Raw genomic sequence first — 13046 nt, forward strand, 5'->3', positions numbered from 1 at the left:
CCATAGGAGTAAGGCTGGGTTTACTCAGATGATGCAGCTCTTTCCCAGTCCTATTTTGAGAGCCTTCTAACCTAAGTGGACTACTCATAAAGTTGTGCGGTAATGTATCAAACAGTGTTTCTTTGCTATTCATAAGGTTTTCCCTGGCCAATTCTTTGAGAAGTGGATGGCCTCTTCCTTCTTCCTAGTCTGTCGCAGTCTATAAACTGGGCTTACATGTGCATCCCGCTGGGTTAGAAACACCAGTGCCTCAGCCTCAAAACACACATCTACACGTCGCCACGGTAGGACAAACTGACAGACAAGTTTGCCTCCCTGTTGGAAATTTCTCGTACCACCCTTCCCTGGGTCCCTGCGGATGACTCCTCCTCCATCCAGATTACTAGGCCTTTTAATCCCCTTTCTCCTGCTCTCCTGCCCTGCTGCTTTGGGCGTGCCTGAGTTCCTCTCTTCACCTGGATCCCTGCAACTGACTGCTCCTCTGTCCTGGTTCCTGGTTTTTAATCTCCTTTTTCCTGCTCTCCCTCACTGCTGCTTTGGGTGTGGCTGAGTTCCTCTCCTCACCTGGATCCCTGTAGCTGACTTCTCCTCTGTCCAGGTTCCTGGCTTTTTTATCCCCTTTCTCCTGCTCTCCTGCTCTGCTGCTTTGGGCATGCCTGATTTCCCTCTCCTCACCTGGATCCCTGCAGCTGACTGCTTTTAATTTTAATTGCATACTTTGTCTTTTTGTTGTTGAGATGTTGAAGTTTCTATAAATTTTAGAGATTAGTTCCTTGTCTGATATATAATTGCGAGATTTCTTTTCCAAGTCTGCAAGTTTTACTTTCTGGCAAATTCTTTTGATGTGTATAAATGTTTAATTTTTAATATGTTGCAGTTGTCTATTTGGTCTTCTGCTGTTTGTGCATTTTTAGTTAAGTTTGATAGTGCATTTATGCCATGTACTAGGGCCTCTAAGTTTGCCCCTATTTTTCTTTTGATGATTTTTATAGTTTTAGGTTTTATATTTAGGTCTTTGATCCATCTTGAGCTAGTTTTTGCATATAATAAAAGAAGTGGATGCTGTTTCATCTTTCTGCAAATGGATATCTAATTTTCCCAGCATCATTTGTTAAAGAGACTATCTCTTTCCCATTAATGGGTTTCAGCCCTATGTCAAAGATCAGCTGTCTATAAGTGTATGGATTTACTTCTGAGTTCTCAATTCTCTTCCATTGGTCTAATGTGTCTGTCATTGTACCAATTCCAGGAAGTTTTGACTGCCAACGCTGTAAAGTAGGTTTTGAGATTGGGGAGTGTAAGGCCCACAACTTTGTTCTTCTTCTTTAGTAGGGCTTTGCTTATCCAGGATCATTTTCTTTTCCATATAAAGTTGGTGATTAGTTTTTTTTTTTCATTTCACTAAAGAATAACAGTGGAATCTGGATCAAGATTGTACTGTATCTGTAGATTGCTTTGAGTAATACTGAGATTTTCAAAATGCAAACTCTTCCTATCCATGAACATGGTATATTCTTCCATTTGTGTAGGTCTCTTTTGGTTTCTTGTAGTAGTGTTTTGTAGTTTTCTTTTTATAGGTCTTTTGTATCCTGGTTTGATTTATTCCTAGGTACTTCTTCTTTTGTAAATGATACTGCTCTCCAGATATTCTTTTCAGAGTTCTCTGTGTTAGTGTAGAGGAATTGACTGATTTTTTTTAATGTCAATCTTGTACCTTACCAACTTGCTGAAGTGTTGTCAGAAGGTACCAGTTCCTGGGGAAGGATAACATACTGGGTAAAATAGAAGGTCAGCAAAAAAGGGGAAGACCCTCAATTAGATAGATAGATTGACACAGTGCCTGTGATGGTGGGCTCAAGCATATTAACAATTGTGAGGATGGCACAGGACCAGAAAATGTTTCATTATGTTGTACATAGGGTTGCTATGAGTTGAAGTTCACTTGATGGCATCTGACAAAAACAATACTATTAGTTCCAGTAGTTTTCTTGTTGAGTCTCTGGTATTATCTATGTATAGGATCATATCATCAACAAGTATAGTTTTACTTCTTCTTTGCCGATTTCCATGCCTTTTATTTCCCTTTCTTTCATTATTGCTCAGCTTGGCCTTCCAGTAAATACTGAATAGTGGTGATAAGGGATATTCTCGTCTCGTTCCTGTTCACAAGTAGAATGCTTTCAGTCTCTCTTCATTGAGACTATTTTTGGCTGTTGGTTTTATGTATATGCTCTGAATTATGTTAAGGAATGTTCCTTCTACTTACATTTTGCTGAGAATTTTTATCAAGAATGGGTATTGACTTTTGCCAAATGCCTTTTCTTCGTTGATTAATATGATCATGTAGTTCTTTTCCTTTGTTTTATTTATGTGGTGAATTATATTGATTGTTTTTCTAATGTTGAACCATACTTGCATACTTGGTCATAATGTGTTACTTTTTGATACATTGTTGGATTTTATTGGCTAGGATTTTTGTTGAGAATTTTTGCATCTATGTTCATGAGAGATATTGGTCTATACTTTTCTTTTATAGTGATGTCTTTGCCTGATTTTGGTATCAGGGTTATGCTTGTTTCATAGAATGAGTTGGGAGTGTTCCTTCCATTCCTATGTTCTGGACTATTTTAAGTAGAATTGATATCAGCTCTTCCCTTAATTTTTGATAGAATTTGACAGTGATGTCATTAGGGTCAGGACTTATTTTTCCTGAGATTTTTTTAAACACCCTATTCAATTTCTTCTATTGTGATGGGTCTGTTCTAATTTTCCACCTCAGATTGAGTTACTTTGGGTAGGTAGTGTGTTTCTTGAAATTTGCCTATTTTTTGCAGGTTTTCAAATTTGTTGTAGTACAGTTCTTCACAGTATTTTGTTATTATCCTTTTCATTTCAGTTGGTTCTATTGTGACACTGCCTATTTCATTTATTATTCATGTTATTTGTATCTTATTCTTTTCCTTTGTTAAATTTTGCCAGTGATTCATCAATTTCATTATTTCTTTCAAAGAACCAACTTCTAGTCTTGTTGATTCTTTCTGTTGCTTTTCTGTTTCATGCATTTCTTCTTGAATCTTTATTATTTCCTTTCTTCTGGTGACCCTAGGTTTTGTTTGCTGTTCTTTGTCTAACTGATGGAGATGTTGGTTAATGTTTTGATTTTGGTTCTTTCTTTTTTTTTTATGTATTTGTTGGTATAAATTGTCTTCTGAATATTGCTTCTTCAGTGTCTGAAAGGTTCTGGTACGTTGTGTTTTCATTTCTTGTTTGATTCAATTAGTTTTTTTTTTTTTTTTTTTTTTACTTCATTTTTTATTTCTTATATCACCTAGTAAATTTTAAGCAGGGTATTATTCATTCAGTTTCCATGTATTTGAATTTTTATTTACGTAATCTTTCTGTTGACTTATAACTAACTTTGTGTGTGTGTGTGTGTATATATATCATTGTGAGAAGATGTTTTGTAGTATTTTGAATGTTTTAAAATTTATTGAGGCTTGCTTTGTGGCCTAACATGTGGTCTATTCTGGGAAATGTTTCATGTGTGCTGGAAAAGAGTATATATTGTACTTTTGTAGATTAGTGTATTCTCTGTATTTTTATGAGGTCAAGTTTGTGGATTATGTTGTTTAGATCCTCTGTATCTTTGTTGACTTCCTTTTGAGTTGTTTGTCCTTCATCAAAAGTGGTGTATTAAAGTCTCCTACTATTCTTGTAGGGAGCTCTGGTGACATAGTGGTTAAAGCATTTGCCTACTAACCAAAAGGTTGGTAGTTCTAACCTACCAGCTGCTCTGTGCAAAAAGATGAGGCAGTCTGCTTCTGTAAAGATTTACAGTCTTGGAAACCTGATGAGGCACTTCTGCTTTGTCCTGTAGGGTTGCTGTAAGTTGGAATCAATTCAATAGCAGTGGGTTTAGTTGGGCAATCTACTTCCGTAGTGATAATGCCTCAGAAACCCAAGGAGGGGTCGCTATGAGTTGGGTCTGACTCGATAGCACATAACAACAATAAAAACAACATTATATAGAATTGTCCATTTCTCTATTAAATTCTGTTAAAAGTTTGATTTATGTATTTGGGGGCTATTTCATTGGGTGCAGAGGTTTTATTAAGGTTCTGTCCTCTAGTTGTATTGACCTTTTAATCATTCTATAATGTCATTCTTTGTCTCTTTTGCCTTAAAATCTATTTTATCAAAAATTAACATTGCTACTTCTGCTCTTTCTTGGTTGTTGTTTCCTTGATATACATATTTCCAACCTCTGATTTTTAGCTTATTTTTGTTTTTGTGTCTAAGGTATATCTCTTGTAAATAGCATATTGATGGGGTTATGTTTTCTTGTCTATTCTGCTACTCTCTGGCTCTTGACAGTACATTTAATCCATTTTAATTCAGTGTAATTATTGATAGGTATGAATTTACTCCTGGTGCTTTGTTCCATATGTTTTTCTGTACTGAGTTCATTTTGGTTATGGATTTTCTTTCATTTCCTTTGTTGCTGTTGTTTTAGTGTTTACTGAGATATTACGATTTTCTTCTACTTTATTTTTGGTGTGAAGTTTTATTAATTTTCTTTCAGATTACCTGTACTTTATTAGTATCTTCCCAGGTTTAAAAATGCTCATTCTATTGATGTTGTCTTGACTTCCTTTCCATTTAGAAGTCTTGTAACTACTTTGTCTATTCCCTCTTTTTCCTTTTACTTATTTCCTTATTTTCAGTCTTGTAGGTTTATTTTATTTTTGATACTACTATATCTGGGATTGACACAGTGACTGCAATGATGGGCTCAGATATAGCAAGGATCGTGAGGCTGGCACAGGACTGGGCAGTATTTTGTTCTGTTGTACATAGGGTTGCTATGAGTCAGAGACAACTCAACAGCGCCTAACAACAACAACATATCTGAGTTTATTTCTGGATGATGTTGTTGTGTGTCTTAATTTTAAGTTGTTACCTGATGTTGTTGGTTCTCTAAAGAACTCCATTTGGCATCCTTTGTAAGGATGTTGTGGTATTCACAAATTCTTTTAATTTATGTTTATCTGGAAATGTCCTAATTTTGTCACTGTATTTGATGAACGATTTTGCTGGCAATGTTTTTTCTGTCATAGTTTTATATAGGTCATCCTATTGTCTTCTTACCTACATGATTTCCTCTGAGAAATCAGAGCTTAGTCTTATTGGTGGTTCTTCTTTGTAGGTAACTTTTCATTTTTCCTGAAATGCTTTAAGGAATCTGTCTTTGGTTTTGGAAAGTTTGATTATGATATATCTCGGTGTTTTTCTTTTTTGGGGTCTATACTATTTGGAGCTCTGGTAGCATGTTGTTGTTATGTGCTGTTGAGTTGGTTCCGACTCATAGTGACCCCTCCTTGGGTTTCCGAAGCAGTATCAACTACGGAAGTAGATTGCCCAACCTTCCTTCTGAGGAGTGGCTGGTGGGTTTGAACCACCAGCCTTCTGGTTAGCAGTCAAGTACGTTAGGCACTATGCTACCAGAGTTCCCTCTGGTAGCATAGTCCCTAACTATTTTGTTCTCTGCTGTATTCCCGGTACCTAGATTAGTCTCAGGCATGTGTGGGTGTTCAGTAAATCTCTCTCTCTCTCTCTCTCTCTTCTCTCTCTCTCTCTCTCTCTCTCTCTCTCTATATATATATATATATATAAAATAAATGAGTGTAATTATTGATAATAACTAACTGATATGCTATTATAATGGACTAGGTATCTTTCCAAGGAATTGGTGGTTCAGTGGTAGACTTCTTGCTTTCCATGTGTGAGACCCAGGTTCAATTTCCAGCAATGCACCACATGCATGGAGTGATCACTACCTTTCTATGAGTGAGGGTTTAAGTGTTGCATACCTGATTTTAAACCATGCAGTATCCCCTTGTTCTGTTCGAACAACTGCTCTTAGTCTATGTACATGTTCCAAGTGAGCACAATTAAGTGTCCTGGAATTCCCATTCTTCTCAATGTGACCCACAATTTGTTATGATCCACACAGTCAAATGCCTTGACATAGACAATAAAACACATTTAAACATCTTTCTAGTATTCTTTGCTTTTAGCCAAGATCCATCTGACATCAGAATGATATTCCTCATTCTACATCTTCTTCTGAATCCAGCTTGAATTTCTGACTTTTCCTTGTCAATGTACTACTGTAACTGTTATTGAAGTTTCAGCAAAATTTTACTTGCATGTAATATTAATGATATTGCTTGAAAATTTTCACATTCTGTTGAATCACCTTTCTTTGGAATAGGCATAAATAGGGATCTCTTCCATCAGTTGGCTAGGTAGCTGTCTTCCAAATTCTTGCCATAAACAAGTGAGAGCCTTCAGGGCTGCATCTGTTTGTTGAAACATCTCAATGGTTATTCTGTCAATTCCTGGGGCCTTTTTTTTTTTTTGCCAGTTCCTTCAGTGCAGTTTAGACTTCTTCTTTCAGTATAATCAGTTCTTGATCATATGCTATCTCCTGAAATGACTGAATGTTGACCAATTGTTTTTTCCTACAGTGACTCTGTCTTCCTTTCATGTTCTTTTGATACTTTCTGAATCATTCAATAGTTGCCCATAGAATCCTTCAATATTGCAATCAAGGCTTGATTTTTTTTCTTCAGTTTTTTCAGCTTCAGAGATGCTGAATGTGTTCTTCCCTTTTGATTTTCCAACTCCAGGTTTTTCATTACAAAATTATAGTTTGTCTCCTTAAGCTACCCCTTAAAATCTTCTCTTTGGTTGTTTTATTTCATCATTTCTTCCATTTGCTTTACCTACTCTCTATTGGAAAGCAAAGTATAGAGTCTTTTCTGACATCCATTTTGGTCTTTTCTTCTTATCCTACTTTTTTTAATGACATGTTGCTTTGTTCATGTATGATATACTTGATGTCATCCCACAAATTGTGTGGCCTTTGGTCATTGGTGTTCAACGTGTCAAATCTATTCTTTAGATGGTGTGTAATTCAGGTTTAATATACTCAAGGATGTAGTTTGGCTCTCATGGACTTGTTTTAATTTCCTTCAGCTTTACCTTAAACTTGCATATGACCAATTGACTATCTTTTCCACAGTTATCACCTGACCATGTTCTGACTGATGATATTGAGCTTCTCCATCATCTCTTTCCACATATGTAGTTGATTTGATTCCTTTGTATTCCATCTGGCAAGGTCTGCATATATAATCATCATTTATGTTGTTGACAGAAAGTATTTGCAATAAATAAATCATTGGTTTTGCAAAATTCTATCATGTGATCTCATATCATTTCTCTCACCAAAGCTATATTGGTGGCATAGTGCCTAAGGCATTTGATTGCTAACCAGAAGCCTGGTGGTTCAAACCCACCAGCCACTCCTCAGAAGGAAGGTTGGGCAATCTACTTCCATAGTGATACTGCCTCAGAAACCCAAGGACGGGTTGCTATGAGTCGAATCGACTACATGGCAGTAAGTTTAGTTTTTTTTTTTTTCCTGATGCTTCTTATTTCCAACTTTTGTGTTCCAATCATTCATAATTATCGATGCATGTCGATTGCTTGTTTGATTGATTTCAGACTGCAAAACTTGGTAAAAATCCTCAATTTCTTCATCTTTGGCTTTAGTGATTGGTGGTTAAATTTGAATAATAGTAGTATTAACTGTTCTTCCTCGCAGATGTATAGATATAATCCTATCACTGATAGCATTGTGCTTCAGGATAGATCTTGAAATATTCTTTTTAATAATGAATATGCCATCATTCATCTTCGTCATTCCCAGCTTAGTAGATCATGTGATTGTTCAATTCAAAATGGTCAATATCAGTCCATTTCAACTCACTAATCCCTAGGATATTGATCTTTTTGTGATCCATTTCATTTTTTATGAATTCCAGTTTTCCTAGAGTCATACCTCATACATTCCACGTTCTTATTATTAATTGATGTTTGCAGCTTTTTCTTCTCATTTTAAATCATGACACATCAGCAAATGAAGTTCCCAAAAGCTTCAGTCTATCCACACCATTACGGTCAACTTTACTTTGAGGAGACCACTCTCCCCCACTTGTATTTTGAGTGCCTCCCAACCTGAGGGCCTTACCTCTGGCACCAAATCAGTCAGTGTTTCACTGTTCTTCATAAGATTCCAGTAGCCAACTTTTCCAAAAGTCAATTGGGCCATATCCTTCTTCATAGTCTGTCTTAATCTAGAAGCTGTCCAGAAGCCTGTCCACCATGGGAGACCCTGTTGGTATGTGACATACTGGTGTCATAGCTTCCATCAGCACAGCAACATGTAAACCACCATGGTACAACAAACTGACAGATGAGTGGTGGACCCTATGGATAGATTCATCCAGTTAATGCTCACATCTGATAGTCTTGAGCAAGGTTAACTCTTGCCCAAAATTTATGCTATTTCATTATCTACAAAGAGGCAAATACCATAAAATATGTTAAAATGGCAAATATTAATGGTTTAGGTAGAATGAAGATCATCAAATGCAATGGTATCATCAACAGGGCTGAATTACTCTTAGAAAATTATACTTATAACTTTTACCTTTGCAAATATTTAATATACTTTATTGTATTCATCAAATAATTCTTTGAGGTAGGGATTTTTATTCCCATTTAATCAAGATGTCAAAAAAGAAAAGGTTAAGTAATATGTCCTTGTGCTCAATTTGTGTTCAAATTCAGACCTTGAATTTGAACACAAGTTCCTCTTCTGGAGTAGAGAAGGAGATCTTGACAGCGGCATAATTCATGGGATGGCTTACACCTCCAGTGGAAGGGAACTTAGGACTTTCAGGCTAATTAGATTCTCTGGATAGGACCTGAGTTTCTGTAGTAGAGGAAACCAATGTGGGGAACAGGGTAAAAGCAAGAGAAGGAAGAGAATGACAAGGGAAGAAGAGGTAAAGCAAAAAGAATGACAAGGAAAACAAATAATTAAATGGACGGGGCTATAGGTAGGAACAACAGGATGGCAGCAGCATTAGAAGGGGCCTGCCATGACTTAGAAAAGAAATGTGAAAGAAGAGACTTTTCAAGAAGACCTTGAACACTGTTCCTCAATTTGTCCTCTTTTTTCTCCTCCCTTCTCTCCCACCTCTCAACTCAAGCTGGCCTTACCTGAGGAGCAGTTTCCATTGAGTGATGTATGCAATGTCTGTGCTGAAACAGGCTAAGAAATGCCATTTGGCCTACAGAGATTAGACTCTTTGACAACAAAAGTCCTCTCAAAAAGGTCATTTCCACAGCACAATCACTCACTTGTTGAAGCCTGCTCTTTCTCCCTGGTTCTTTGGGCACAGCAGCTAGGAGGCAGAACACATACTCGCTTTAGAAGTTGACAGAATCAAAAGCCCCAGGTCTTAGCATGTACTGGTGGTGACAGAGAAGAGGGAGAAAATTTGATTTCAGCTATCAATCTGAAATGACTTATTTGGTGGGCTTGTCTAACCTTGGATTATATATATATATTTAATATCAATATTGTATATTCTCCCTGAGAATGAGGTATGGGAGAAACACCTAAGATGGAGGGAACCAGTCAGTTGCTTATTTAAAATTTCATCATGGTAATAGTGAGGTGCTTGTATGGAGATGGTTCTAAATAGGCATAATTATGTAACCATTGTCAGGGTTTTTTTGGTGTGTGTGCTGGTAATACACGTTTGTCACTGGTTTCTCTGTATTGTATTTTTAATTAATTTATTTTTTTCTACGGAAGAGAGACTCCTTGAGTCCCTATCACGATATAAACACTAAAGCTCCTTTCCTTGCAGATTAAAGTTCCTACAGGAAAAATGAGAGTCAGATTACCTTTGGTCATGACGATTCCTGCCAGGGCTTTGTGGCGTGAATGCACAGAAGACAAGCTGACTGTCAACTCTTGGAACTTCTGTGTGACCAGCTGGTACACTGAGTCGGCAAATTCCTGAAAGACACAAAGACTAGGCCTCTGACTTGCTGAGCAGAAGTAGAGAAGGGACAATTGACCACCCCCCTCACCTTCTCAAAGCAGCTTTCCCAATGGTGGGGGGAAGGGTGGTCTGGAGGCTGGGTGGCAGTTTCTAGCAAGGGAGATTAATCCATTCACATGATTCCTTATATCACAGCATGCCCTGCCATCATTATTCATCTTGTTCTTGCCCAAAAGCCTTGGGAAAGAATGAAATATTATTTTAAATTGATTGTGGGGCTTGATTCTGAGGGATTAACCTCCAGTTTTGCCCTTTGGCAAATAGCCTGATCTGTGCTAGAGCAGATAACCTTTCCACAGAAACCATTTCCACTTTCTCTCTCTCTCTCTTCCTCTCTCTTTCTGACTGCAAGCTCTGGCTGTGAGATTTCTTTCAGGGACACTGTTTTGTAGACTCGTGAAAGGAGACAGAAGGGACTTGCACACATTGGACATTTTGTTACCATTTTTTCTCAGTATTGCAGAACACAGTATCTAAGTACTGCATACATCTCTGGGTCCTCTCCTGGTCTAACTGCTCCCTCCTGCTCACAACAGCCTCCTCCCCATCACCTTGCCGCACATGTTCATTCTCTCTCTCACTCACACATACACACACACAATTTTCACACACATTCACACATTCTCTCACATATTCCCGTATATACTTGTACACACATTCACATACACATCCTTTACACTGGAACACACAAGACATTACTATATCTCAGTTGTTCAGTTTCCCTATAATGACTCAGTCTCTCTATCAAAGCAACAAATGTGAAAACAAAGAGGGTTTAACCCAGAGGATGAGATTTAGTCATTCTCTTCCAGTTTCATCTGATTCCATTGCTTAGATTTTGGACTTTTCCTGTATATGGAACCCTCTTGTTCCCTTTTATTAGGAAGCAGCGTAGATTGTAGTGATCATAAAGTTTGCAGTCAACGAGGCATGGTTTGAATCCCAGTTCCCCTACTTACTAGCTTGGGTTAATTAAAACCTCTGAAGGCTCCATTTTCCTACTTTCTAAAGTGATCTCTTAGTTTCCATCTGACAATGTTTTTGTGAGGAATATAATTATCAATGCATTTCAAATGCTTTGAACTCAGTGCTTGGCACTTAGTAAGTGCTCAAAAACTAGTTATCAGTTATCATCATTATTTTAATTAATATTTTATTATAATCATTTTCCCCAGTCTCTTCTGTACCTGCAGGCTAAATATTGGCTAAATATTGCCCAAACAAAACATCAACTTATCCATTAGTTGGTGCAAACAGTTCATTTGTGTGGAGTGAATTTCCACTTTTTAAGCAGGCATGTTCTGATACTGTGTAGGCATTGCCAATGATAAAACAAATGAACAGACAAACAAAACAGTTCTCAGATAAATGGATAGTTTTTAAAACTCTCATTTGTGGGCTATAAAACATGTCCGTGAACAAATGAGCACTCAAATCTTTGAGAACAGGCTGGACTCCTGGAAACAAAACTACCTGCCACAAAAATAGCGAAGATCCCTTTTTACCCCTCCTGTCACCAATAATGAGTGTGGATGCAGTGTAGCCGGTTGAGGCCTGTGAGGGTTAGCAGCACGTCCCATATGCTGCCCTGGCTGTGACCGCAAGTGCTTATTAGTTTTTAAACTGTGCTATAAATAAATATGGAAAACCCCATAAATAATAAATGTCACACAAATTAGGCTTTCCCTAGGTGGGTGTAACAAACCTGTATTATTCTCCCTTCCATAATTGCTTAGGCTTTTCTTGTTGGTGTGGGTGGAGGGCCGACTGTTTAGGAAGAGCTCTTCCTATGCATCCTTAAGGTGTTTCCTAGCTCAGCACCCTAGTCCACAGAGCTGTTACCTCCGGGCCTAGCCACAGAGCCACTGGATGTTTGTAATACACCTGATTTTTCAGAGTAGTTTTAGATTTACAGAAAAGGTGTACAATGAGGTATAGAGGGTTCTCATATGCCCTTTCATCTTCCTGTTCACAGTTTCTCCTATTATTAACAAATGGTGTCACATTTGTTACAACTGGGGATCCAATATCAACACTTTATTATTAACTAAATTCTATAGTTTACATTAGGGTTCACCTTTGGGTTGTACATTTGGGTTTTGACAAATGTATGTCATGTGTCCACCATGCAGTTTCACTACTCATGGAATGCCCAGGAGACACACAGCATTTTAGAGATGAATTCTAGAGGCTGCATGTCCTATTATGATCTGGACAGCCAGAGAGGGCCAGGGCACATGTCCCTAGACACACTGGATATTAGTTGCCATACCATAACAAATTCCTATAAACCTGGTGGTCAAAAAGAACAAAAATTAATTCTCACTGAAACCACATGTTTGAAACCAAGGTTAATGCAGCGTCTCCCTACCTCTGGAGGTTGTAGGGGAGAATCTTTTTTTATCTTTTCTAGCTTCTGGTGGCTGCCAGCTTCCTTGGCTTGTGGCTACATCACTCTGATCTCTGCCTTCATCTTTATTTCCCCTTCTTTTCTGTCTGTCTTCTCCTCTATGTGGTTCCTATGACTTGTCATTGGATTTATTGCCTATGAAACATCAATTTTTTTTTTTAATAATAAACTCATTGATTCTGACTCATGGTGACCCCAGTGTTGCAGAGTAGAACTTTTCCATAGGGGTTTCTTGTTTATAATCTTTATAGGAGCTGATCTCCAGGCGATTCTTCTGTGACACCACTGGGTGGCTTCCAGCTGTCAACTTTTTGGTGAGTTGTTGTTGTTGTTGTTAGGTGCCGTCGAGTCATTTCCAACTCATAGGGACCCCATGCACAGCAGAACGAAACACTGCCTGATCCCGCGCCAGCTCCACAATCCCTGCTATACTTGAGCCCTTCATTGCAGCCACCATGTCAATCCATCTCGTTGAAGGCCTCCCCATCCTTCATTGACCCTCCACCCTACCAAGCATGACATCCTTCTTCAGGGAATGGTCTCTTCTGACAACATGACCAAAATAGATGAGAGGAAGTCTGGCCATTCTCACTTCTAAGGAGCATTTATGGTGCACTTCCTCCAGGACAGATCTGTTAGTTCTTTTA

The 13046-nt window shown here is 38.0% G+C and overlaps 1 protein-coding gene across 1 annotated transcript in view; it reads right to left on the reverse strand.

The window, feature by feature from the left end:
• The window catches only part of ADARB2 (adenosine deaminase RNA specific B2 (inactive)), a 330253-nt gene that overhangs the window by 166428 nt on the left and 150779 nt on the right, over positions 1-13046 (reverse strand). The window contains exon 5 of the mRNA XM_007948115.1: positions 9829-9943. Within this exon, the coding sequence (XP_007946306.1) occupies positions 9829-9943 (115 nt within the window). The remainder of the gene's footprint in view (positions 1-9828; positions 9944-13046) is intronic.

Source organism: Orycteropus afer, unplaced genomic scaffold (assembly GCF_000298275.1).
Source record: "Orycteropus afer afer isolate SDZICR_OR568_19922 unplaced genomic scaffold, OryAfe1.0 scaffold00203, whole genome shotgun sequence".
Classification (NCBI taxonomy): Eukaryota; Metazoa; Chordata; class Mammalia; order Tubulidentata; family Orycteropodidae; genus Orycteropus; species Orycteropus afer.